The 27,139-nt window shown below is 41.9% G+C and overlaps 2 protein-coding genes across 3 annotated transcripts in view; one reads left to right on the top strand and one right to left on the bottom strand.

Annotated features, from left to right (window-relative positions):
• LOC124463130 (ras-specific guanine nucleotide-releasing factor RalGPS1) overlaps positions 1 to 27,139 on the bottom strand; it is a 111,806-nt gene that overhangs the window by 36,858 nt on the left and 47,809 nt on the right. For both annotated transcript variants that reach the window (XM_047014884.1, XM_047014886.1), the window contains exon 8: positions 21,994 to 22,120. In XM_047014884.1, coding sequence (XP_046870840.1) covers positions 21,994 to 22,120 — 127 coding nt within the window. The remainder of the gene's footprint in view (positions 1 to 21,993; positions 22,121 to 27,139) is intronic.
• Positions 4,372 to 17,348, top strand: angptl2a (angiopoietin-like 2a). The gene is made up of 5 exons (XM_047014887.1): positions 4,372 to 4,944; positions 8,705 to 9,625; positions 14,548 to 14,741; positions 15,667 to 15,937; positions 16,535 to 17,348. Exons 2-5 carry the CDS (start codon positions 8,731 to 8,733, stop codon positions 16,732 to 16,734), a joined length of 1,560 nt encoding a protein of 519 aa, XP_046870843.1. The 5' UTR covers positions 4,372 to 4,944; positions 8,705 to 8,730; the 3' UTR covers positions 16,735 to 17,348.

Genomic DNA, 27,139 nt, shown 5'->3' with positions numbered 1-27,139 from the left:
ACCAGAACTGCTACAGATATAGAGGATTCACTTTAAGGAAAGAAAAGCATTTGTGGGAAATTTCAATCCAAGAAGAGTCTTTCTCATCTCTTCATTTAGAAAAAAAACAGACCCTAGATTTTTAGGAACTGAAATAACTACTACTTTCTGCTGAAAGTTACTCGAGCCTCTTTGAAACAATTATAGACTCCATGGTTCAGTTCGTAAATGACCATCAAAAGATCTTTGGCTTGAGCTGTCGCTAATTTGACAGACTTGCTAAGAAGGCTTTGTTGAATGTTAACAATATATTGTTATAAGATATTATATATATACTTACGGTACTAAAGTACCAGATTCAAATGTCATGAACTAAATAGTCTGTCAGATTAGTTTATGCATGGAACGTCAAATCACAATAAGTGAAAGGACTGAAGTGGAACCAAACCCAAAATGATGTGAGGATGAGGTAAGCATCTTTCCAATCAAAGCTTACCGTAAAACAGGGTCACCTTGTAAAAAAACAACAGCTTGAGTACTCTTTCAGTTTGGACATTCTTTTGGTTGTCACGGTAAACAGACATCCTCCCTTTTGAGAATGACCACGATGGCAGAAAGGCGAGAGAATTCCTGTGTAGTCCATTTAATGACTCTGAGCACATAATCTCAAACTGTGCGGGATTGAGAAACAGAACAGCAAACCACAACACTCATTACAGCCATTTTGCTATTGCTGTGTTGATGTTCCCTCGTCTACCACCCTACACCTCCAGATGGGTTGTCAAGTTTCAAATGGAATTAAGCTGCCACAGAGCACCCCCCAACATTTTCTACAATCCACCCAACCCACCAGCCTTCTCCCAGAAATCGCCTTATACAATTTAATAGTCAATTCTTGTGTGGCTTTTGGTTTCATGGTCCCAAAAAACACTGAAAAGCTTAAAGAAAGTGGGCTCTCCCAAAGCACATTGCTTCAGTTAGGGTCACTTTTATGACACACATATTAAGGATGCAGCCAGTTTGACATTTCCAATGTATTTTTGGATTAACTATAAATCTGTCTAGCATGCATTTTTACAACCAGGCTGTTTAGTTTAATAATGCAGTCATTTTCAGCCCACCATTGATTTTATTTCCAAACATTCAGCAAGACAGAGGTTGCTATCAAACTTAAGAGCTGGAATGATGTACCGGTTCAAATAGTTTCATAAAACATGTTTTGGCATTAAACTAATCACATTTTTTCAGTGACCTAGTTATTCTCTTCAATTGCAAAATCCTGAAATGAGTGAATCACTGTCTGTTACTAAGATGCTGGGAAGTGATGAGGTGATTCATTCCCCTTAGATTTCCAAGCAGCTCAACCCATCCATCCAAGTAGGCAATCTGTGCCAAAATCTATGGTCATTCCAACACCCATGAGATTTGAAGGACTGCTTTATCCTGAGACACATGGGAATGTGTGAGGTAGATTGAGGATTAAGGTAAACAGAGCTGGGCTGACTGTGTTTAAATTTATGTGAAACAAAACACAGGCAACCAGTTAGTAGTTCTCAACTGCTGAGATGTTAGAGGGGTTTTTCTCCCTAAAATATGCAACATGACTATGCTACCCATGTCTTTTAAAGTGTGACTGGGGAATTCTCTAAAAGACCCTAGTTCAACCCTTACCTACAAAAAATCTCTAGCCCTCAAGGTTACAATATTGTTAGACCTTGTGAAAAGCTGACACAAGGCAACATGGGAAATACTCAACTCTGAGACAGAGATACTGGCATAAATTGGTTGAAAAATTGCAGCTCATAATAGTGTTTTTTTCAGTTTATCATGGGAGGTACGTAAGTATATGATCGGGTCAGTGGTTTGGTAAAAAATGGAGACTTGAGGATCCTAAGTGTGACATGTGAGGAGTGGGTGGGTTTCTGTCCCAGGACCTCATCGTTCACTCTCCCAATGAGCGCACAGCAGTAGGCCCACTGACCTTGATCTTTTGGTCTGCGACCTCTGACCTCTCCAAGAGCAGCAGCACACATGCCTAGCCCCCTGTGGGCCATGTCTGCCCCTCAGGCTCGGAGCTACTTCTTTCAACAAACCCCTAAAATGACTGTATTATGTTTATTGTGTGAATTAGGCTTTGTTGAGTTAGTGTGACGAAATAACAGTACAGACTATTTTCTCATGGTATCGTAGGTGTGCATTTATTTTGGCAACAAAATCTTCAGCCATGACTCCAAAAACGTCATCTGCAGTAGGAGTATTAGTTTACAGTACTTGTGCTTTCCAAGAGAAAGTCCATCTTTTTTTGAACACTGAGTAGGGTTTGGGGGGAGATGTAAGGACAGGGTGTATTCAGTTGTCCAGACTTACCTGTAGGTCCCCATCAATCATCTGCCTGTCAGCCAGCAGACTGCATGGGTGAATAATAAGAGAGGATGGAGACTTGAATGTGGTCGGCTCAGCACAGGCTGCAGCTTGCCCTCCTTCACTGAAGCATGGAGTAAAGAAAGTAAGGCCTGTCTGAGCTGTACAATTTCCGATAGTAAATACTAATGTGTTAAGGTCATAACTGTGGCCATTATCTTAACTTCCATCTATATCTTTTTGTTTTAAATAGGCAGTTGTATACAGAGATATTGAAAATGGTTAACGCTTTAGGTTTTATGCGTTGCTGCATCTGGGTTTGCTCAGAGGCCGGCTTTCAATCTGCTGGTAAGAAGGTATACTGAGCTACATAATAACCCCCACAAGGTATCTGGCAACCCTTCTGCTTACTGGCCAGGTCTTGTTAACTGCTAAATTGTGCAGAGATGTGTACTCTGCAAAGGACTCCCACGAGCCCAGTTCCTCTTCAGTTACTTGACAGGGTTTTTTATTGACCACTGTCAACCTTTTCTGTCTTGTTTTTACTATACTTTATTTTTTACATAATCCATAGCCAAAGGATTCACCATTAAAAGAGATCAGTGGTCCCAGCATTTCACATGTATATAAAATACAAAACAAAGAGGAAATGGATAAAGGAAGAAAAAAATGAGGAATCCACCATGTTAATCCCTCAAGAACAACCCAAAAAGCCTTTAGGGTTGATGATTGCAAAAATATAAATAACAGAATAATGGCCAGGTATATTTCAGTTACATCCAAGCCTGTACTCTGAACTTAAAATTAAAAGTGGCAAAACTGAGAAACAATTCTACTGTATGTCTAGCCTCTAAATATTTTGCTTTGGGAAAACAATGAGGTGATATTGAGATTGTGTCCATCTATGTAGTCATCTTTTAAAAACAAGCCAAAGGAATAAATAACATCTAGCAGGGATAAACTTGACAGTGCTACAGAGGTGTTACATAAGAGGTCACTGACATTGCAAAGTAAAAAATCTGAATTCCTCTCCAATTGCATGAGCTTTTGGCGGTTAGCATCATGGACAGCTCTTTCCTGTTTGGATGTTGAAGGAAATTGACTTCAGCATGTCGAGAAAAATACATTCCACTTACAGGGAGGCAAATTTAACTAAATAAAATGACTTACCACTTGAACTCAAGAGTGCAATAAATACATTCTGATGAGGGTTTAAATCTTAGTTGTCTGAGCTGAGCAGCAATCTCTGCCTAAAATGTTTAGGCTTGCACTGTGGATCAGCATTCACTGTCCTTAACACAGAAACTTTATAAAATGCCTTAACTGAGTAACTTGCCAGAAACAAATGCCCAGATAATAACTGTACCTTCAATAAAGCCTCCTCTGCTCAACAAACACACCCAAATTACCTGACAATACATAAAAAATACTTATCTGCCTTACAACACACCTCCCTAAGGCTTGGAGACCGCCCTCTATTGACTGAGAGTGAATTTACGTCTTTGTGTCGGAGAGAGTGAAAGTGAGCGAGAGAGGGAAACGGAGACAAAGAGGTCAATAAATACCATGGGAAAGACTATGAAAATATAGAAAAACTAACTTCAAATAAGTAAACGCGAAAGAAAGAAAAATGCTTCCCGTTTTTCACAGGTATAAATTGTCCTCTCCTCCTTTCTCCTCCTATGAGTGCTGGGTCAAGCTGCACACCCACTGAAGCCTGTGACCTCACTCAGCAACAGTTGCAGCTGGTGTCTGTGGCTGTGGCAGGCTCTTTCCCCATATAGCCGAGATGAAGGAAGTGTCGGGGTGGGTTTGGGGGGTGCAAGGGAGGCTGTAGGGCTGGGGGGGGGCTGGAGGACTAGGGGGAGGGAGGCTGGAGGGTTAGGGGGAGGGCTCTGGGGGGGCTGCAGGGGACAAGGGTTTGGGTGGGGGGACGGGGAGTCCCTGTCTGCTGCTGCTTGATCTCTTTTGTGCCAAGGGGAGGGGAAAGGGGAGGAACCCAGTTCAAAACTTGATTACTACAAGCCAAAAAAAGTGTTTCACCTCTAATAGCATGAGAGAGAGAGAGGGAGAGGAAGAGGGAAAGACAGAGAGGAAAGAACAGGGGGCTTACTTGAAAAACGACTATGGTAAGGATGTGGCAATACTGATGGACTCAGTGCAAAGAGTATGCTAAAGACCCATGTTCAGGTGTTCTTTCAGTTGAGTTCAAGATTCCACTAAAAGTAACACTTCTACCTCTGCTGTGAATGAATGAACTTGGAACATCTTTAAGGTTCCTGAAGGGACACTCCATAAGAAAAACGTTTCTCTTCTGTTTTTAAATGAGAACATCCAGTTTTTGAAGACTTCCAACAGCCGGGCCGTGGACAGATTACTTAGGACACATCCGCAAACAGACTGAGAAGAGGTGAGGGTGCCCAAAGGAGGAAGAGGGTGAGAAAGAGGAATTGAAAAGGTAAAAAGAGAAGAATGATGGAGTTGCAATGACTTCCTTCACTGAGAAGCAACTGAACCTGCCGGGGAGGCAAGGGATTTAAAGGCACTGACAGAGTGAGAAGACAAAGTGAAGGACAAACAGTGGAGGAAAGAGAGACTTATCTGGTAAGCATCAGTGTTTCTTTTTGCACTTCCCAGATTTTGGTGGCAAAGTCTGCACTTATGAAATGATTGTTTGTGTAGTCATTACACACAGTTCTACACAAGACAGCTGAGTCTGTGTAATGTCACAGCACTTTTGTAGTAAAGGGGCTGACACAAATTCCAAAGAGACTTAACAACTCTGATGAGGTGCAATGGGTACTGTGGTCAAATAATACACTCTTCATTCATTGTGCTAATTACACCACAACAAAAGTCTTAATTTGTTGCAACTAAGTATATTAATCAGCTAACAATTACGTCTGATATTTATGGACTGCTTACATTCTTAAGGATTTTGAATTATCAAGGAATAGATTCATGTATACTAGTTGACTGCAATAGTTGGTCCAAGCAAAGTCCTAAACAAAGAAGCTTTGAGTCCGAAGGACATGACTAAAACCTGTTAGTCACACGCACATGAATGGCTGTAGAAGAGGTGCTTTTGTGGTAAGCTAACTCCGTTACCTAAACTACCGTTCAGTTAGAATATAAGGATATGAGTAAGGTGACAAACTACTATGCTAGTCATGCACAAGTCAACTACCACTTAACCCACTTCAGAGTAACCGCATTGGGGAGTGTGAAGCAGCCTCTTTCTTACCAGCTGTGGTTTAGGAACACACAAGAGACTTGTCAGGCCTTTGAGACAAGAGGCCGACGTCTGTTTTTGCGGTGCAGACAAGACGGAGACGCATCCCTTGGCATCTGAGACTCCTCACGCATCATGCTGAGTGAAGCTGTGGCAGAGTGTCTCAGTGGGAGTGGGAGTTAGCATGTGTGTGTATTTTGGGGTTGAGATAAGTGCAAGAGAGATCAATTAGTTTGTGTATTTGTTTGAGCATGTGTGCAAAAAAAGGGAGCTTGTTGATTGACCCATTGAGGCTTGAACTTCCAATTATACCCTAAAAGGAGGAACGCACATTCTCTTTCTTACGAATTTACACACACGACTGCTCACACGTAATCCAAAACATGTGTGCCGAAACACCTCAAAACAAACGTGATAGCTGTGACAGTAAATATATTGGGCAAGTTGCCCTGACAAACTTCCTTCAGTGTTCAGCATGTAAAGCAACACTGCAGAAAAAGAAGAGGTGAGGGGAAAAAAGGGTAATTGTCTGTTACATCATGTCTTGTTTAGAAAGAAATTCCCATGTCAAATTCAAGTGGGGCCTGGCTGGCTTTATTGTATCTAGCTCCTTAAGGGACCTGCCAACCACCTTGCCTACAAAACACTATGATATCATAGCGTACAAAATCTGTCCCGCTTGGTTGGAAAATAACTGCACAATCATCTATTTTGTGTGGAGGCTTATCGTTTTTTTCTTAAAAGTCTGGAGCCCTAGTTTCAAAGCATTATCAAAAGGGCAGAAACCTTGACTCTGAAAGGCCAAACAGGGGCAGTAAAAAGGAGCTGGAGGACTTTCCCCTGGGATTACTCACTGTGGTCAATGACAGGGACCACAGAGGGCATTTCATGGAAGACAAACTGTTGAGATATGGAGTGCCATGTGCTTTCAATAGTACTAGTCTGAACCCACTAGCAAAAGCTTTAAAGGTTTTTAACACTTTGAAAGACACTGAAAGAGAGGACGATGGTGGGGACAGACGTCAACAAAACTGTGAAGTAAAAACCAAACTTTTCATTAGCGACGAGACCTTAAAGTCCCTCGTTTTCAGACATCTGTCTTTGCGAACTGTGACCTTAGTGACATCCGTCCTTCTGCAATTTCCTCTAGCTGCCAGACAAAGATCCCCCTCATAGCTACTAATTGGCAGCAGTCTACTTCATATTTGCTCAGAAATACAACAATTTTAAGCGCATTATCTGTGCATGTGCGTGAGTAAGGGGGGTTCTTCTGCCGTCTCCATGGGCAGTGAAATTGTGAAGAAGACATCAAAGATGTGAAGGGGCCATGGTTAACATAGGCAGATGTGAACAGCCTGTTGTAAAGATATGTTTACCATATAAAAAAACACACAAACACACCCATTTTTTAAATACGAAAATGAGAGTCTGTAACATAAGTACTACAATTTTCTAAAAGAGGGGATCTTTTCTCATGATTTCTTTATGTATGTTTCTTTGGATCAAAAGTAGGCATGACAACCATCCATGAAAACAATTTGCAGTTTTTAGTCAAGGTAATTAAAACAAAAAAAGAAAGTCTTCAATAAATTCAAATGACTTAATACGACACACTTCATTGAAGCAAACATCATATACTTGACCACAGACCATATAAAAATTCCCCTGACATGAATGTCAAGTGCAAGTGGGAAAAAGTGAGATCACACTACATTTGATAAAGGAGCACTTAATTCTGTCATTTGTCAATGAGGGTGGGTTGGACAGTTTGGGAAATACTGACACTGATGAGTTAAACAAATATGTGCCACATGCAATAAGTTCCTGAGGTTCATTCATGCATGGTACTGTGTCTGGCTAAAGAGAAATGGAAACAAAACATTAACTTCTTATCATACATGCTCATTCTCTAGTCAGGTGAATAAGGACATTTGATCAATAATTTTTGTCTACCATGTCTTTATTAGACCGAATCAGAACCACAAAAATTGTTTCTGCATTTGAAAAACAATGATAACTTATCAAGTGAGAGCCCACTCCTTACATTATCACTTCAGTTTTTGTTGTTTAACATTCCTATCCTGTGAAAGCATTTCTTCCCATGACGCACATAGAAACCATCAAAACATGTTGCGGGACTACATTGCCAAGGCAGATAAAAAGGATGAAATCTAATCAACATGGGGGGGTACGACCGGGTCAATCATGATGAAGGTTAATTAAAATAATTTGTTGATATGAGGTTCCTCCAGGCCTGTCATTTGCATCTTCATGGTGCTCTCTTAGGTGAGTCTGACACATAATAAGGGAAAGAATGTGAATGAAAGTTTGTCACTATCACAGGGACTGTCAGTGAGAATGACTGGAGTTTCACGTTTTTCCCACCTCTCCCACCTTTTCTCATCATCTCAGACTAGTTTTGACAGTGAAACTCATCAAGATGGGGACAATACAGACCATTTTGACAATCCCACAATGGGAAGAAGGGATGCCTATAAATAACATTTCTCACTTCCACTATCTATTCAGGCCAAAACCAAAGCGGAGCAATTTTGCATAAAATAAATTTCCCCCCAAAACATGAAAACAGCTTATTTGAAAACAAAATATCATGCTTAATTTACTATGAGAAGTAGATCTGAGTGAATCTACACTATGGAGGATTTCAACAAATGCAACGAGTATTTATACTTTGACATAAAGTACACCCTAGGGGGGACAGATGGAACCCAATTCCTGCATTCCTCTGCCACATAGGGCAAAAGCCTTTCTATAAACCGCAACTGTTTACATTTCTCAGATGAAAATGGGATTTATTAGGCAGAAGCGTAGAACACCTGAGGGGGCTGACCGGGCACTGTGATAATGGTGGAATGTCAACAAGCTCCTTGTGCTGGTCACCGTGCAGAGCAGTCGCGATTAAAGTCGGTGAAGGGCCGTACGCATGGAGGCTTGGCTTTGGTGACATTCTCTTACCTAGCAGTCGCATACAGTACAAGGACTGTAGCAGGGATTTTCATTTGGCAATATTGGAATCATTACACGTGGAATGACATATTTGCACATTTCTTACAGGGATTGGTGTGGGGGTAAGCAGCGAATCATATTTTGTTTTCTTTTCTCTCCCAACAGAACATCCTGATAAGAACGACTTCGCTATGTTTCTCCCTACGGTGATTCCACTGGTGCTCCTGCTTGTCAGTGGGCCAAGTTCTTCTCTCCAAGGAGATGCCCAGGAGTTTGAAAGCAGAGACGAAGTCCTAGAGAGGGAGTTCCTCTATGCAGGGCGCCAGAAACGCTCCGTGACCCTTGACCCCACCTCGCAAGCTGACAAATGCTCCTACACCTTCATCGTCCCGCAGCAAAAGAACACGGGTGCCATCTGCGTCAACTCAAAGGAGCCCGAGGCGCTCCTGGAGAACCGGGTCAACAAACAGGAGCTGGAGCTCCTCAACGGCGAGCTGCAGAAGCAGCGACGGCAGATCGAGTCGCTGCAGCAGCTGGTGGAGGTGGACGGCGGCGTGGTCAACGAGGTGAAGCTCCTGCGCAAGGAGAGCCGCAACATGAACGCCCGGGTCACTCAGCTCTACATGCAGCTGTTGCACGAGATCATCCGCAAGCGGGACAACTCCCTGGAGGTGTCGCAGTTGGAAAACCGCGTCCTCAACCACACGGCCGAGATGGGGAGGTTGGCCGCCCGCTACCGCGACCTGGAGCACAAGTATCAGCATCTCTCCGTTCTCGCGGGCAACCAGAGCGCGCTCATCGTGCAGATGGAACAGCACTGCAAACGAGGCGGACATGCCTACGACATGGAGAGGGAACGGGCCCGTCCGGTTCGTCCGCAACCCCCAGTTGTCCCTCAGTTGCCCCCACAGAGGCCTGCAGCGCCTCCCATAGCAAGCAAACCCTACCAGCCACCCACCTACACCCGCAACAACAATCAGATCACCAACGAGATACAGAGCGACCAGAATTCAAAGGCACTGCCGCCGCCTCTACCAACCATGCCCACAGGCACCCACAGCCCTTCCACCACCAACAAGCCCTCTGGTGAGTACTTTTCTCCGTCTAAATCTGAGAGTCCCACCACTTTCTTTAATGAGTTGAGACAAAACACCGGTAGCTGTAGGTTTAGCTATCCAAGAAGCCAGCCACCTCTAGACAGTTAGTTCTGTCATAATCTTCAAAGAGAACTCAAGCAAAGCCTTTGCGCAAAGGACATGTGACTATGTATGAAAAGCATAATGTGTTAAGTGAGGTACAAACTTGTTCTCCTCTAGCCACAGTAGGATTTATGGAATTTATAGAACCATTCATATTAGGGATCATAAATTGTCCAACATTTTCTTAAGTGGTGCTCTGCACAGAGAGACACTGAAGATCAAACATTCCAAAGAAAATACCCTTAGCTTAGCAAAGAGGCTGCTAGAAAGATATATACATTATTGCAGAAGCAGAGCAAATCATTCTCACCTCTCAAAACTCCTTCAGGCAAGGGGAAAAAAACTGATGGATGTGCACAGCCAGGCACTAGAAAGCATGTCTGGCTAGTTGCCTGTCAAAGCACACCTCAATGCAACCCTTTTTAATAAAAAAAAAAAAAGATCTGTAAAGATCTGTCCTTGTGTCTGAATACTTGATTGACTTCAAATGAGATATAAGTAAGAACTATGCAGCTTCACAGGAAATAAATCAACAGAGAAACAAATGCCAATTCTCAAAGCACCCTAAAAACATGTCGCTCTCTTCCTGCAACAGCTCATTCCAAACTGGCCTGCATCCAAGCTCAAGTGAATCTTAGCCACTTCTTCTATTCCCCAGTTGTTTCTTCTGACTTGGGAAATGTGGAAGGCAAATATATGAGTGCCGGTTGTACTGTTCATACACAAACAGAAGCCTAAGAACTTTAAATCAGGACACTATTATTCCATCGCAGTCACTGCAATAACTCACTTTCAAAGCGTAAACACAGATATGCACCACAGCTTTCCTTTCATGATTGATACATCATCAAGCTATTAAGAGGATTTATACATGTTTAGAAACTATCTGAGGTGCTGTCTGGTGGATAAAACATGAGTATCAATGAATAGCAACTAATTACAACTGGAATTAGAGTTAAAAATCGCATTTGTAGCCTAAAGATGAAGATTTCAATGACTTGATCAAGGTACTATTGTTGGAATTGTTTGACAAAGAGGAGATGAGCTTAACAGGATTCCTACAGACAGCGGTATTGTGAGTCTTTCGGGTCTGAAGCTGTCAGCTTCTGTTTGACAGGTGCTGTAGAGGAACTCAGACGACACAAGTGGAGGCCCAAGGACCTTTGAAGATATTCACCAATTAGGCACCCCCACCACTTAGCTTTCGACATCCATTGAGACACATGCTTATTCATCAGCCGGAGGTGTACACTCTGGCCGGGTCCTGAATGTGGTCGCAATGCCCATTTGTGTGCGCGCTTACTGAACTATCTTAATTAATCGACTATATGTAATATGCTGCAGTAGATTCCCATGAAATTCTGTTTTTCCTTCCCTTCTGATGAATCTGTTTTAAATAGTGTTGAGAGTTTGCCAGGAAGTGATGTGTTAGATGCAGCTTTTCATCATCGGAACCAAGTGTTGTGTAGGATGTTGAGTGATGCTCTACAGTGCAACGGGTGAGTGGATCCACTGCAGGGCATGAGGCTATAATGTGTGACAAAGCTCAGGAAGAGAAAGGATTATGAAGAATAGGTATAGGAAAAACCAGATTTGAGGTACTAAGAACACACTCATAGAATAGGTCTATTTAGAAGAGCAAATAAACCTTTAATGATGCACTTTTACTGAAATGCATCATACTACCATTATCTATAGCTATGGTGGACGATCTTTCATAACAAGTCATAATGCAAAAACTATGTTCCACAGTTAAGAGTGTGCATGTTGTACTTCTCAACAGCTTATATTTGAACCTTGGCACTTGCAGACTCTAATCTTAACCATGTGACAACAGATAAATGTTAATGCCAGACTCAGTATTCTTAGTGCCATCCAAAGGCTTTTTCATTCTTGGGGAGCATACAGGGGGTGGTTGAGGACCAAACAGGGGCCTGGATCCCAGAGATTTGCTGTAATTTGTCACAGAGACTAATATGTATCCCCGGCTAAAAGTACAGCTTAGAGGATCATGTTCAGCCCTGTGTGGACTGGCTTGAAATAAAATGATATCTGGTTTTCTCTCCTTCTTTATCCAAATTGTACAGTAGTGACAATTACTATTGCAGTTTCTAGACCAGTGGTTCTCAACCCTGGTCCTCAAGTAACCCCCTGTCCTGCATGTTTTAGATGTTTCCCTGCTCCAACACACCTGATTCAAATGAATGGGTTGTTAGTTGATAGTTATGCAGAAGCCTGCTAACGACCATTCATTTGAATCAGGTGTGTTGGAAAAAGGAAATATCTCAAACATGCAGGACATGGGGTACTTGAGGACCAGGGTTGAGAACTACTGTTCTAGACTATTATGAATACTACCCATGACACATCCTGTCTGTCGTAGAAAAAGGAATATATCAATAGACGGATTAATCAAATCGACCAAACAGGTGCATGTTTTTTGTAAAGTTATGCTCACAAATACATTAACTCCGGCAAGAAAACAGGAGAGAGCAACAGTTTCAAAGTCATTTGCATTGGCAGTTTGGCAAGGACACGGCTTGCTAACAGGGGCTGGCAGACACTGTGGAAAAAATCGAGCAGCCCCAATGATTCATGAGGCGCGATGAGGATTTGAGCCCTATGTCTATGAAAATGACAACACCTTTCCAACCACAGCAGGGAAAAAAAAGCAAAAAAGGCCAAAAGCCGGAAGACAGAAAATGGGTGAGGGTGAAGTCGGCCTGGCCTGATCACTGAGTAACTATCAATCACATTTGATAGAAGCCAGACACATCCTGACTGAGGGCCTGGTTTTAGATAGGATCAGAGATTTATAGTAGAACAGCACGGTAGTTCCCTGAGGTGTGTGCTGATTGGTGACAAGCTTAGAGTGAGTGTGCCTGCTTAGGGGATATCAAATGCAGACAGATGCTTGCATGCAACTGAATGAGCATAAACTTAGACACTTCAGGAGGGGCGGACACACAGCTCAGCTGCAATAGTTCCCCCCCCCCCATCTCTGAGGTTCAGGCAACTCATTTTTACACAGCAGGCTCTAAATCACTTCAGTCAAGAGCAAGCGATAAAACAGTGGAAAAACCAGCTAGTAAATACACAAGAAGATCTCTGTGTTAGGATCCAGCTTGTATTCATGAAGATATTCAAGGGAAATGTTAAACCAGAGACAAATTAGATTTGTCAGACCTATTTGTATTGGCAGTAGGTGACTGTGAAGCACAAATGGAGGTCAACTACTAGGCCAATTAGCTCAAATCTCTAAATCATCTATACTCTCCAAAATCCTGGAGAAACAGGTAATAACGGTTACATCATGAGTGTCTCTGTAATTGAGCTTAACACTGTTCCCAGTTGCTGGCACAAACACTAAACCACATAAAGTGGAGAGAGAGAGAGTGAGTGTGTGTGTGTGTGTGTAAAGGAGGTGGGGCATGATGCCACAGCATGCTGTGTGGGCATCATCATTTGGAAAAACTGCCCTGTGAGAATACCCGCAGGAACCAAATCGTGCCAAATGCTCCCAGACAAGGTGAAAAAAAGAAACCCACACACCAGCTTTTAGTGCTGAGATTATGGGCGGACAGCAGGAGGCTGCCAACAGTAGGAGAGAACATGGAAACAATAGCCTGCAGGATGCGGTCTCAGACACCGGAATGGAAAGTTTTGAAAGTGGTGATTCCCTCAGGTTGTCAAGCAGACTTTAAAAAAAAGCAATGTGTGAGCTATTGTAGACTATGCACACACTCACTGAACAGATATAGTATTTCTGCTGAATGGCTGAGCAGACAAACTCATTTGTGATTCTAAGCACCGAAGCCCAATTTCAATTATTTCAGTTACACTTGCAACATATACATAGCTGCAGTAGACATGAAGTCATAATCAAAACAGCCACGCAATTACTCCAGAGGTCAAACCGGAAAATCAACCCAAGCCTAAACAAAACATGACAACGGTTAGAAAAAGATGTCACTGAACAGCAGTGTTTCCATAAGCACGCAAAGCCAGGGAGGAGAGGTAGTGAGAGAGTAAAACCTCAGTAGTGTCAACATTTATGGTTACTTACTACAGTGGTCTGCGAGTTCACATTCTGTAACCTTTTCCAGATTTAGTGATAATTTCTCTGAATAAGGATGTTGTAACGGTTGTATGCCCATTAACATAGCCTAACATTTAGTTAGCACTTAAATCTTGGAATTCAGCATAGTCTAGTTGAAAGGAACCTACAGTTTTCTACCGTTTTATTAACAACAATCACAGCGGTGCCATTGAAAGAGGACCTGCTAATCTATGTGAAGGGTGAAGAGTGCTGCAAAAAAAGTCTGGAGCTACCTGTTTCTGCGGTCCTCATGCCAGTGTTTATCTTGGCTAGATTTTGACTCCAGGCAGCTAGTCTCCCATCTTGAAACACAGCCAATGTCAATTCTGTCAATTTGTCGAGGAAGGGAAAAAGAGTGGGAGTTCCTCGGATTTCTGAGAGTGGGGTGGGGGGACCATACAACCAGATTATTAGCAAACTATACAGGTGGGTGTTTGTGAGGGGTTTTCCAGGTTGCATCAGGTGTGCTCTTCTGGGGTAGGTTGGAAGCATTATGACTGTACAGAAGGTTATGAATTTGTCATTGAAATGATGTCTCTCCTCACAGGAGAGGCTACAGTATTCAAACCATACAAGCTCTCTGTATAATGTTAGAAAGGATAGTGCACAAACATATCACTTGATGTCTAGAAATGTGAAACATGTTCAGCTCTAAAGAAAAAACCCTGCTACACTGCTCTGAACGAGTATTCCCAACCGTTTTTCCACAGGTCCTTTCAAAGACTGTCTTCAAGCTCTGGAGGATGGCCACACAGCCACTGGGATGTATCTGGTGAAGCCAGAGAATGCCAACCGACTCATGCAGGTTTGGTGCGACCAGAGGCATGACCCTGGTGGCTGGACTGTCATACAGAGACGCCAGGATGGCTCTGTCAACTTCTTCAGGAACTGGGAAACTTACAAGGTAACTAAACATCTGGGATACAGTCTATGCCGCTTGATCAAACACATTATGTATTATTCATCTATGAAGATATTAACCAAAAATAAATTATAGTTCTCCATCTTATATTGATGGCACTGAGGCCTAAAGAAAAATGTAACAAGATATTTGTTGAATAAGGAACCCTTATTGGGTTTTATGAGCCATAGAGAATATGAAATGAATACTTTACAGTATTTCAGGTTGTTTATTTTATTTCTTATTTGATTCCTCAAACATGAGATAATGTAACATACAGTATCCGACTAGGTCCCAAAAAACACCATCAAATTCAATCCACATTTTTTACGTGACCTCATATGTGTGATATGTGGCTTTCCCCATTTCGCCAGGGGTTGGAACCAGTATGACATAATACATGCACAAACATTTTGTGGTTTAAGATTAACATCCTGCAGACCAAAGGGCGGACAGGCCTATTTGGATTCCTTCCCCACCCCTTTAAACTCCAGTCCGAGGACACAACAGATCAATTCCAAGACACCTCATGCCTCTCCTCTTCTGAATATGAGGCCATTTAAGTCACAAATTACACACTCAGAGCTGGCAAATGGAAAGGCTCCCTTCTGATTCAATCCATGTGTGGTTTATTGGGAGACTCACAAGCACAGGGAGAGTACAGTATGTCTTGCCAATCATTGCCAATGCCATTGTGCAGACACCTTTTTTTATTTTTGTATCTAACCAACATACTAGAATGACACCTGTGCTGTAATCCATGCATCAAAGAAGATGAATGACATGGGCTGAGTGACTCGCATGTGTTTATCTATTGGGTGGATGCTTCCACGTACTGTAATTGGCACAATTATCTCTTTCCCCTTACACATTTTGTAATGAAAAACCTGTAATGAAACTTTTTTTATTTGACTTTCCACCATGACAGACAGGCTTTGGCAACATCGATGGTGAGTACTGGCTAGGCCTCGAGAACATCTACTGGTTGACCAACCAGGGCACCTACAAGTTGCTTGTAATGCTGGAAGACTGGTCTGGCCGGAAGACCTTTGCCGAATATGCAAGCTTCCGTTTGGAGTCCGAGGCAGACTTCTACAAGCTAAGGGTGGGACGTTACCACGGCAATGCTGGTGACTCCCTCACCTGGCACAATGGCAAGCAGTTTACCACCTTGGACAGGGATCACGATGTCTACACAGGTGAGCACAAAAGAATATCGGCATCGGCTACTTTAATTGTGAGGAGCCAGCAGAGATTCAAAGCGTGTACGTGCTTACAGGTCAATCACAGAATTGCATATATGAATGTTGTTAGTTTGATGGTTTATTGCCACTCATATTGTTGTCCTTTGATAGTCAAAGGTACACTCAAGTCAAGTATACCTGATAATCTTTGAGGTTTCTTTAAGCACTAAGCCTGGCAGCAAAGATGATGAACGGTTACCTCATGTCTACATTACATCTTACATCTACATTACAGCACAATTCAAAATTAAAGGCGTATTGACAGGTAATAAGCCAATGACAGATAATGAATGACTAGAATCGTTCTAGTAGGCATGAACAGGACAGCCTTATGTCCCCTCATGGTTAGTCTTACTTTATAGACCTGACTCAACTACTTCAGAAGCACAGAGTTGCCCTGAAAGCAACAAAGTGGACAATACAGATTTTTGAAGATGATGCGGGCATTGATGAACAGAGGACTAGCCCAAAAGTACTCAAGTTGATATTGAAATTGGTATTAGGTGAAGACACACTGTTGCACTGACTAAACAAATCATTTTTCCTCTCCAGGTAACTGTGCCCACTACCAGAAAGGCGGTTGGTGGTACAATGCCTGTGCCCACTCCAACCTGAACGGCGTGTGGTACCGGGGTGGACACTACCGTAGCCGCTATCAAGATGGTGTGTACTGGGCAGAGTTCAGAGGCGGGGCTTACTCCCTCAAGAAAGTGTCCATGATGATTCGTCCCAATCAGAACACCTTCCATTAAAATCACAGAAGCAGAAAAGAAAAGAAATCGCAATGAAACCTTTTTTTGATGGGCATTCTCTCCCTCCCATGTGATCCCTTTTCCAAATATTGAGAATAGGTGTAATTCATTTCCGCTTGTGTCTTGGCTTTTTTTTCAACTTCTTTGAACGGTGTGCTTTTATGCTTAGTACGTATCCAGATGATAGCAGAAAAGTGCAATGGGCGTAGGCGTGTTGTGAAAATCTGTAGTATTTTCTTTCATCTGCAGGCATTCAACCCTTTACGCAAAACTAGTCAAACATTTTCTGGGATGCAGGGTCAAATGGTTTACGTTTTTTTCCCTTTAACTAACAGTAAAATTCTCTCCGAACCTACAAAACGATTGCGACTATAGACAAAGGACCCCGGTGTTCCGTGATCTTGCTGTCCCAAGTGACAGACTCGTAGAAATGCATGAATGAATGAATGAATGAGAAACAGATAGCACTGGTATCTTTCTTGTTCAGTTGGTGACCAAAGATACCTGTAAAAAGTGTTTTTTTTTTGTACATTTTTGATTGTGAGTTAAATAGGGAAATATGATATTGTCTTTGTATTGTCGATGAAGAATAAACACACAGTTGTGAAACTCTACATAGAATATTTTTGATAGTTGGAGCTTTCACTTGATTGTTTCATAAATTCTGTTTTACAATATGCTTCTAAGTTCAAGGAAATATGACACTTTTTGGTGACCTTTTCAAAAACACTTATTGGTACTAGTTCCTCTTCTCCACCAACATAAAGAAGCATGGCAGATAACTACTATCCATCTATGTATCCCCAAAGAGGTATTTCCCTTCAGTTTCCTGAAATTCACTTTCATCCATGGTATGTCGAATTTTGCCTAAATAGTCATCAACAATGTCCATGGCAGAGAGGAGACAAAGGCAGTTTTAAGTTGTTTTCTCCATTCAAGGACTCTTAGGAATTTCCTGAGGGGAGGGATGGGTGTCAAGAGGTTCAAGAAAGGGTATCGTTGGAAAAAACACCTTGTTCTTTGCCCCCAAAACTCACAACGCTTGGAGAGACATCATCGCTGTGTCTCAGTGAGCTATTAGAGAGAAATTAGGTCAACTGAACCATTCAGCTTCTCAGAGAGACTCCGAGATTATTGTTTATGTTGCGGATGGCAAGATAAGGTCTAAAGATGGTTATGGGGACTAGGCCCATTCACATTCCTTACGATCACAAAGTCTAGAGTCAATGTGTTGATTAAGGTTACTGTAGAAGTATCCTTTCAAGGGTCCAAACACACATTTTAATGGTGTAAGGGCCCTACATATCTAACAAAACCATCATAGAAAGGACACTGGACAAAGCCAACTTACAACCCCTGAAAATGATAATGTATTTTAATGTAATGCAAAGTTTGGATGGAGATGAAGAGGCATTAAGAATATTCTGGCAGCGTCACAGATTAGACTAATGAGTTCAATACTCTGTGAATCCTTTGCATGCCCAATTTTGCCTTAACATGAGACCAATAAAGACCTGACTACCATGACATATTGTTACAACATTATCATTATTGGGGGTATTTTCAATGTTATCCATTGTTTAAGTCCTCTTTGTACATAAATTGTTTTAAGATTATTTTTTTAATATAATGTATCAATCTAATGTGTACCATCAGAGCCTTGCAATAAACTATGTACAGCCAACTGTTTTGGTCAAAGTTATCATTTTAAACATTACTAATACAACTTGAAGCACAGATTGATTGATTTGGCAAGGCCAAGTACATTGTAATATGTACCTGCATTTATATCCATTGTTGAAGATAAATGAACACAATCCTGTTTCAAATAAAGCAGCAAGAAATGTAATAAAATGGTGCTAATGAATTTCTTGCATGCTAAGAGGGGGGGGGGATAAGTAATGCAGGTTACCATGGACGCAACCCCCACCACCACCACCATCTTCATTTTCTTAGTTTCCATGGTTCTAAACAGGCCAACACAGAGCCACAATAACCCTAAAGTATCCAGAACAGACATCACATTAAAAAGGCGATTGAAGGGAGCGGGTTAACCTTCCTGTCACTCAAACGCTCGACCAGTCAAAGCTCTATTCTTATCCCTCATCTTGGCTGCCATGACGACCTCAGTTTCCAAAGAGCTGGGAAACAGAAATTGCTCTAGTATCATAAATGCCTGGAAAACTCGTTAAAAGGGGGAAGGCCTCGCACACAAAGCAAAAAAATTATATATATATATATATATACACACACACTTTGCACTCTGCGACATGTGCAGTCAATCGAATGGTCTGTGTAGCGCCTGGTTTTTCTTCTCAACGTAATTATGCCAGGAACAACAGAGCCAAGGTTTCTCTTCTATTGACCAACTCACTTCAAAAGCTCTGGCCACTGAAGGGGAATGAAGACAGGGTCATTTTAAACACTGTTTAAAGTAAACAAGGGATGATATACCTCATTCAAGATGGATGACATACACTTATCCAAGGCAGTAACATGCGAACAATAATGTTATTGTTTCCCCAAAGAGGGGCACAGATTACAGACTGGTCATGGTTTAGAAATGCACACAGTAGGCTTAAATGATCAGAACTGATTTATTAATGTTATTAATATAAGTTTACAGTGGAGGTACTGCAGGGGGGACAAATGGGTTTTTGATAAACCCCTAAAAGCAGTGTAGACTTTGCTTGATGCAATGATTTTCCATATTTTGAACCCGACGATGACTAGAAAAACAAGGCCAGGAAAAGTGACTTGACACTCAACAGACTCAATGTCCCCGTACTTGGCACATTAAGGTGGTCAGCATTACCAGTAACACAGCTACTGGACTTCACTCCAGGCCAAATGTGGACACAACAGGTAAATAACACTCCCGGGGCACACTGAAAGGTCAAAGAACATTCAAGTCGAGCTTCCAATTCATGAATTATCCATCTTATCCAGGAATAACACGGAAATTGATTTTCCTTCTGTAAAAGGATTGCCACCCTGACAGAGATGAGAAAAACGTAAAACAGCAAATACGGGAATTATAGTATGATGGAATGTGTTTTGGAAGAAAGCTGAAAAGTCTGTCCACTCCCATTACTTCTGGCCTCTAAATGCGCTCACCTGAAATAATTTGGTTGTAATCTTACATTTCGAGGGGAAAAGCATGCCTCTAGACTTTGATAACAAGACAGGTTGATAGCACAAACTTTGTTAAAAACATGAAAAGCACGTACAGGACGCAAATGCTGTGCTGCTTCTTAGGTGAGAAGAAAATGATTCCCCTCTGAGTCTTTCATGAGAAGAATGAAGACACAATTCTAACACCATTTCTCCCTAATGTCTGGTAACTAAGTGAATAGGAAGAACTAATGGCTGTTTCAGTGTGTGTGTGTGTGTGTGTACCAATAGAAACAGTGTGAAGGTGAATGTGCTTGTATGGTGGTGACAACTCAATCAATAAATGTGCATTTCTTTATGCAATGTGCCTCCTGTGAATAGAGTACCTGAAATCCCAGTGTCTTGGCATCCACCCAGACGGGCAAGCAAGTTGATAAAGCCAGTCTTGACTGAGCCACACAGGGTGAGGCTGTCAGTCACACAGGCATAAACCTGACCTTTGACCTAGCCAGGCATGAAGCCCATACCCCACCAGGCCTCCCCTCTGAAGGCTGCCAACACTTCCCTCACAACAAAGAGACCAGTGGGGGAGCTTCATACCGGTCTGAATAATATCATCCGAGGAGGATTAATAAAGAAAACAAATTCATTAAGATCACTGGGGGGTTCTGTGAGATGGCTCCAACATGCCGTTTGACGAGAGTCATTAAAATGCCAGTCTATGGGTGCCCGGAAACTCTGCATGACCCTTTATGAAACCTGAATTAAAAAGTAGGTTGAGTAAGAACGGCAAGTTAACAACCCACTGCTGGTTGGATCCTGCATGGTTCACTCCTACATGCTACCAATACTGTATAATCTACCGTATAACTGTTAAACAATCACATCACTGTTTTGCTGAACCCTTGAAGGTGTCACAGATTAGGGGTGATTGGCAAAGTGCTGTGTCACACTCTGGCCACTCACTACAAACCAGCCAAAACCTTTCTGACATCTCAACGGGACTGGGTCTGCTCATTACTAGGTGAATGTGTGCATGACTCATTTACAATCTTTTTTGCTTTTGGTATTTCACGTTGCACTATGGTCTCTTTTTCTGGTCTTGGTCTAGTGAATTCCCTGTCCTTGGGAGCACACTTCTAAAGATGAGCATGTTTCCACGGCTCTTTTATAAGATATGCTCCACAAAAACCAAATCTCTGCCAGACCGATTTTTAAAGGGCATGGAACCTCAAACATCTTCAATAGATATCTCAGCATAGATGTCCATTCACATATTCTGGTAAATCACAATAGCAGCAATGTGGGGGGAATTGACATCCTTTGTAATTCTTTCCATGGTTTCCTAGGTTACTTCCCCATCTGCTTTGCAATATAAATGTATATTGTAAAAAAATAAATAATAATCTTCTGGTGGATGATGGAAAAGAAAGAATGTACTGGTACAATCTGTGAATCTGTCTTTCATATTATGTCCAACGCCGCTGAGCTTTATTGCTTTATTGTGATTAACTCCGTTGGCTGTATGTTCATTTCAACAAAACCCTAAAGAATGCTATATTTAGCTAAATATAGCCCTTCAGGTCTACGAAGAGGAAACATCTAAATTAATTAGACAACTGTGATTCACTGAACAAAAAAGGTCACAGGTAAAAGCATAGAAATAGAGATACAGATAGATTGAGTGGGCCCATCAGTATCCATTTAACAGTGCACATGCTAATACTCTGTTCATGCCATCTATTCCCATCCCACCAATGATGTCTAGCGGAAAATGTCTGTGTTTTATGGTCCAGCAAAAAAAAGTAGAATAAAAACCGCAGCAGCACCTCCAGTCAGATCAAATTTCACACTGTATTCTGACACACAATCTTAACTAAGTGTGTTCCTATCAACAATATATAACCGATATACTGTTATTCCTTCAAGTTCATGGTTATAAGATGGGTCAGAAAAGGCAAAGAGAATTATTAAAGTGTTGACGTTGAAAAGCAGCCCAGAGAAGTAAAAATTGAGCATTAAGACAGCTAGCACTGCTGGAGGCCATTTTACTACATACTACAGGTTGAAGCCTCTCCCTCTTGGAAAGTTGAAATGAGTTTGCAATGAGAGCAAAGAAAGGCATAGCAAAAAATAGAGACTTACCGAGGTAGGGGATGCAGGGCACCATCTTGAGTGAGCGGATGTACTCCCTCATCCGTGTGTAGTTCTCTTCCTTGGACGTCAGAAAGTCCAATTTCTCAAATGTGGCCTTGTCCTTTCGGCTGATCAGCTAGCAAGAGACCCAAGAAAACCCCAATCAGATTACTATTCATGTCACAAACAGACGCTCAAATTTGTTGGTACCCCTCCACAGAAAACAAAGAATGCACAATTTATTCTGAAATAACTCAAAACTGAGTCATTGGCATCCACCATTGTATTAAATATTCCATATTTAATAGAAATCAGAATGCGTTTGCTTTCCAACATAATTTTGTAAATAATAAAACAAATAAAATGGCATGGATAAATAAGATGGGACCCTCGACTAATATGTAGTTGCACAACCTTTAGAGGCTATCAATGCAATCAAATGTTTTCGGTAGCTCTCAATAAAACTTCTTTTACCGGGTAGTTTGGCCCACTTTTCCTGAGCAAACTGCTTCAGCTGTCTCAAGTTTGAAGGGTGCCTTCTCCATAATGCAAGTTTCAGCTCTATAGGAGTCAGATCAGGACTGAAAGGCCACTTCAGAACAGTCCAATGTTTTCTTTTTATCCAATGTTGGTGATTTTAGACGCGTGTTTTGGGTCATTATCCTATTGGAGGACCCATGACCTGCGACTGAGACACACTTTCCGACACAGGGCAGCACATTTTTTGCTAAATAATGCCTTGATAGTCTTGAGACTTGATTGTCCTGCACAGATTCAAGGCACCCTGTGCCAGGCGCAGCAAATCAGCCCCAAAACATAACACGCCTCCTCCATGTTTCCCTGTAGGTGTGGTGTTCTATTCTTTGAAAGCTTCATTTTTTCCTCTGCGAACATAGAGCTGATGTGACATGCCAAAAAGCTCCAGGATTGACTAGTCTGTCCAAAGGACATTCTCCCAGAAGGCTTGTGGCATGTCAATATGCATTTTAGCAAATTCCAGTCTGGCTTTTGTTTTTCTTTTAAAAGTTGAGTAATACTGGGTCTCTATGGAGGCCACTTTCACAAAAAAAACGACGGATGGTGCACCTAGAAACTAACATGCCTTCACCTTGGATTTCAGCTTGTATCTCTTTGGCAGTCATCCTTGGTTCTTTTCCTGTTCTTCACGCTATCCTTCTGTTCAATCTGGGGTCGTTTTTTCTCTTACAGCCGCGCTCAGGGAGGTTAGCTACAGTTCCATAGACATTGAACTTCTTAATAACATTAGCAACTGCTGTCACAGAAACATCAAGCTGATTGAAGATGGGCTTGTAGCCTTTACCATAGTTGTCTATTAGTTTATTTCTGATCTCCTCACACAACTCTCTCTTTTGCTTTCTCTGGTCCATGTTCAATGTGGTACACACAATGACACCAAACAGCATATTCAGGCCTGAATGACTGATTGCAAGATCGTAGACGTGTGTAATACTAATTAAAAACAAAATTCACGAAACAAATTGTTTTGGAAGATCACATACCAAATGCTTGCAAGTGCAACATGCTGCAATAGCTTTTCATTTCATCAAGTTTCAGGAGGAATTCATTATCTCATTGAGCTGTAAGCATAATAAACACATTTGAGCATGCCTGTATTAACTTTAATTTCTCAGTATTCAACTGCCTTTTTGAAGGGAAAACTGAGATTCCCAGTCTATAAAAACCTTAAGATTTGCCCATTGATTGACCAGCAACTGATCACACTGACATAGATCACTTGATATAAAGAGTGCTTTGCAAACCCACTGAACATCACTGACACCTACGAAATTCTAATCACATGTGGAGGGCCCAACTTCCAGAACAGAGAGAAACGCTTGCCACTCAATGTTGGATGAGCAGACAGTATTTGAGGGGATATTGAGCTTAAAGACTTCAGAGCGCAGACTGTCTGGGGGATTCACGCAGGCTGGTCTATTTAACTACTTGGAAGAGCGTTATCACTATGACATCATCTCACCATCTGCTGCCTGCAGCTGTGCTGCCTTCCTGAGAGTATCCTACTATATGTTCAGGAGCCGCACCTGGCACTAGTGCCATCTTTGTTTTGTCTACTTTATGTACTGTGTATAGACATTTACATTTAGTCATTTAGCAGACGCTCTTATCCAGAGCGACTTACGGTAAGTACAGGGACATTCCCCCGAGGCAAGTAGGGTGAAGTGCCTTGCCCAAGGACACGTCGTCAGGGAATCCAACTGGCAACCTTCAAATTACTAGCCCGACTCCCTAATCGCTCAGCCATAGCTGAGTGGTTAGAGAGTGGTAAAACCAGTTAAGGTTGCAATAGTCCACATGATGTTGTATTTGGGTTTTAAATGTATTGAAATGAGTTTAAAGTTCACATTTGAACATCTTAGTTATAGGAGCGCTTCTGATGACATCTGTAATCCTTCATTTGTTTAGTGCCAATTTGCATCGCCTTGACTTCAGCATTACAGCATAAGCGTTGTAAAAAAAACACAGAAAGCAGGGACATATTTTGGTGGGAGCTGCTTTGAAGTGGTCTTCATTTCCTTCAACAATACGCTCCAGCAATACCACTACCAATACCACCAGCACCCCCAGCTTCATATGTAACTAGTTATTTTTTGCAATTAGGTTCTGATTTCTGCTTTCTGTCTAAGGGTGGAAAGGAAACAAGTTGGGGATTGTTGGCCAATGTTCAGGAAAATCGTCACCAGTGTCTTTGAAGTAACTGCCTGGTGTCTGAAGCCGAATCTGGGCAGTGGATTGCTTGAAATTGATGACTAGTTCACCGAAGGTCTTCCAGGATGACACTGAAATGTAATTTGACTCCACTTAGATCCATGCTCATATTAAAATAAAATGTTACCAGACACCTGAAAATCCTTGAATTCAAGTTTGGTGGTTTCCAAACTGAGATGGTAGAATGATCGATAGCTATAGTTAGTGTGTTTGTGTGAGTTTGTCGGCAGAGAGCACACACTATAGTTTTTTTAGTTTATTGTACGGTGCTCACAATATTCCAATATGGTGGAATATTGACTTGAGTACAAAAGGTGAAACTGAAATGACTCCTCTCTCCCATCCAGTGGAGCTTTTCATCTTTCCCTCCCATTGGATGGACTCTGCCTGGTCTTGAAGGCTACGTTAATTATGAACCACCGAAACACAGGGATACCTGCCATTTATCTGTTCCCTTAATCAGGTCATTACCATCAAGACTGCTATGTGGATGGGGAAAAGCAAACCCCTCTTTGGGCAGGTCCAGAGAAAATAAGAGAGCTCGGGATCCATGACTGGAGCTAGGTGGCTTAACAAAACATGTATGCAGGCCCAGCACAGATATTGTGACAGGAAAATTGTACATTAGAGTTTTGCAGGTCTAAGACCACATGCAACGGCCCTCTCTCAGAAACGCACTCAAAAAGTCACACATTCCTCTTAAACATACACACGCACAAGATTATACACAACCAATATTAAACCTGCTGCTGTTACAGACAACACAAAAACAAGTCTCCCTAGATGCATACAAAGCTCAAAAATGAACATACACACACACAAACATAAACCCCCTTCTCCAACCCAACCATGCCACAACTCACAAAAGTCCCAGGCGAAAAAAAACAACCAAGTCCGCAAGTCATTTTCAAATGTTATGAGTTGTTGACCCCTATTACTGGTTCTTTCCACTTACCTCTTGAAAGACCATAACTAATGTGACAGAACAACTCCAGCGTGCGCTCATTGCTAAAATAGCCCTTTAGATTGCAGGCCATCTCCTTGCAGTTTTTCCATCAAACCATTGTGACCGTCAATCATCCCGGGAGAGACTGTTGGTCTGTCAGCACCTTTGCCTAAAGCTTCTAACTTGCTTTAACTTGTTGTAACTGTGTTACCACCATGCTGGGCCTACTTTTGTGTTTTTGTTTGCTATGGAAACAGAAGGCAAAAGATGGCCGTCACGAAATTTACGCCTGCACATGACCAGATGACCTGGGATGTAAATTCTCCAGAGTGGTGCTCCATTAAAAACACAGACCAGTGAACACCAAGATCTGGAGGGTATTATGGAACCTCTGAGATCATGTTCCTCTGCCGGGGCTCCGTTGTCATGTGTGGGGACGAAGCCTTTCACATGGAGGTGGGAATGCAATGTCACGGAGATAATGACAGACTATGGTCATTTATCTTTCAATGCTGACAAAAGTATTTCCAAGGGTGTTGGTCTGGCTCATTCACCAAACTTTTCCCCGGCCCCGTCCCTTGCCGACGTAATGAAAAAATGAAAGACTTTTCAAATTAAGCAAGAAAAAAGAAAAACTATAAAGCCAAAACAAAATGTATGAGCCCAGTTTTTTCACAAGTGCCACAGAGTCAACTTAAAGTGACTTTATAATGGAATAAAATGGGAAAACTAGGTTGTCAGCGACTTGGTGTTATTCCTGGAAGGAGGCAATGATCATTACAATACAGAGGGAGAAAAATCTGAGGTATAATTTGCTGTAGGATGGAAACTGTGGTTGAGGTTCTTTGGATATGAACATGTGTGGTTGGAGTGACAGCTGATTATTTGCTTGTGGAGGTCTGGGAAGCCCATGTTGGGGTGGGGAGTGATATTGGGGAATCACAGGAAACACACGTTACAGACAGGGGACTCAGGAGGTCAAGTTGTCCGGTCTGTCTTCAGTAGCAATTGGCCAGAGGGGGAACGAATTTAAGAGGCTGTGCTAAAAATGGACCTCCATGTAATGTAACTTTCTCAGACTGTGAACTGAAATTGGGGATGTGAAGCTGGTTGCAATATTCCCTAGCGCCTCTTTACAAATAAAAAAAAATATAAAAAATAACATTATGAGTAAAAGTACAATCCATAACGTAAACATGTAGCATGAAGCGAAACTCTATAAAAACTCAGTTAAGGCACAGGTTAAGAATAGGCAACACACACTCTCTACACTTTGGCTTTAATCATAAAAGCTGTGCTTTTGCACTCCTTAAAACACTAAAACCAGACCCCAACAGTTGAGCATGTTCGTTTAATGGCCTGGAACAAAATGGCACATGCAATTTCACGGCTCACAAAATATTGTTGATGACATGGAGAAATTGTTTTATACGCTTATATGATGATATGGAAAGACTTAAA

This window comes from Hypomesus transpacificus, unplaced genomic scaffold (assembly GCF_021917145.1).
Source record: "Hypomesus transpacificus isolate Combined female unplaced genomic scaffold, fHypTra1 scaffold_27, whole genome shotgun sequence".
Taxonomy (NCBI): domain Eukaryota; kingdom Metazoa; phylum Chordata; class Actinopteri; order Osmeriformes; family Osmeridae; genus Hypomesus; species Hypomesus transpacificus.
Note: the sequence above shows the minus strand (reverse complement) of the source record. Positions and strands in the feature narration are given on the sequence as shown.

Bases quoted from the DNA above. Each gene is read 5' to 3' on its own strand.
- angptl2a (XM_047014887.1), top strand. From the start codon at position 8,731: ATGTTTCTCCCTACGGTGATTCCACTGGTGCTCCTGCTTGTCAGTGGG. The intron at 9,626-14,547 runs GTGAGTACTTTT...GTTTTTCCACAG, and splicing joins CACCACCAACAAGCCCTCTG to GTCCTTTCAAAGACTGTCTT. The intron at 14,742-15,666 runs GTAACTAAACAT...CCACCATGACAG, and splicing joins GGAACTGGGAAACTTACAAG to ACAGGCTTTGGCAACATCGA.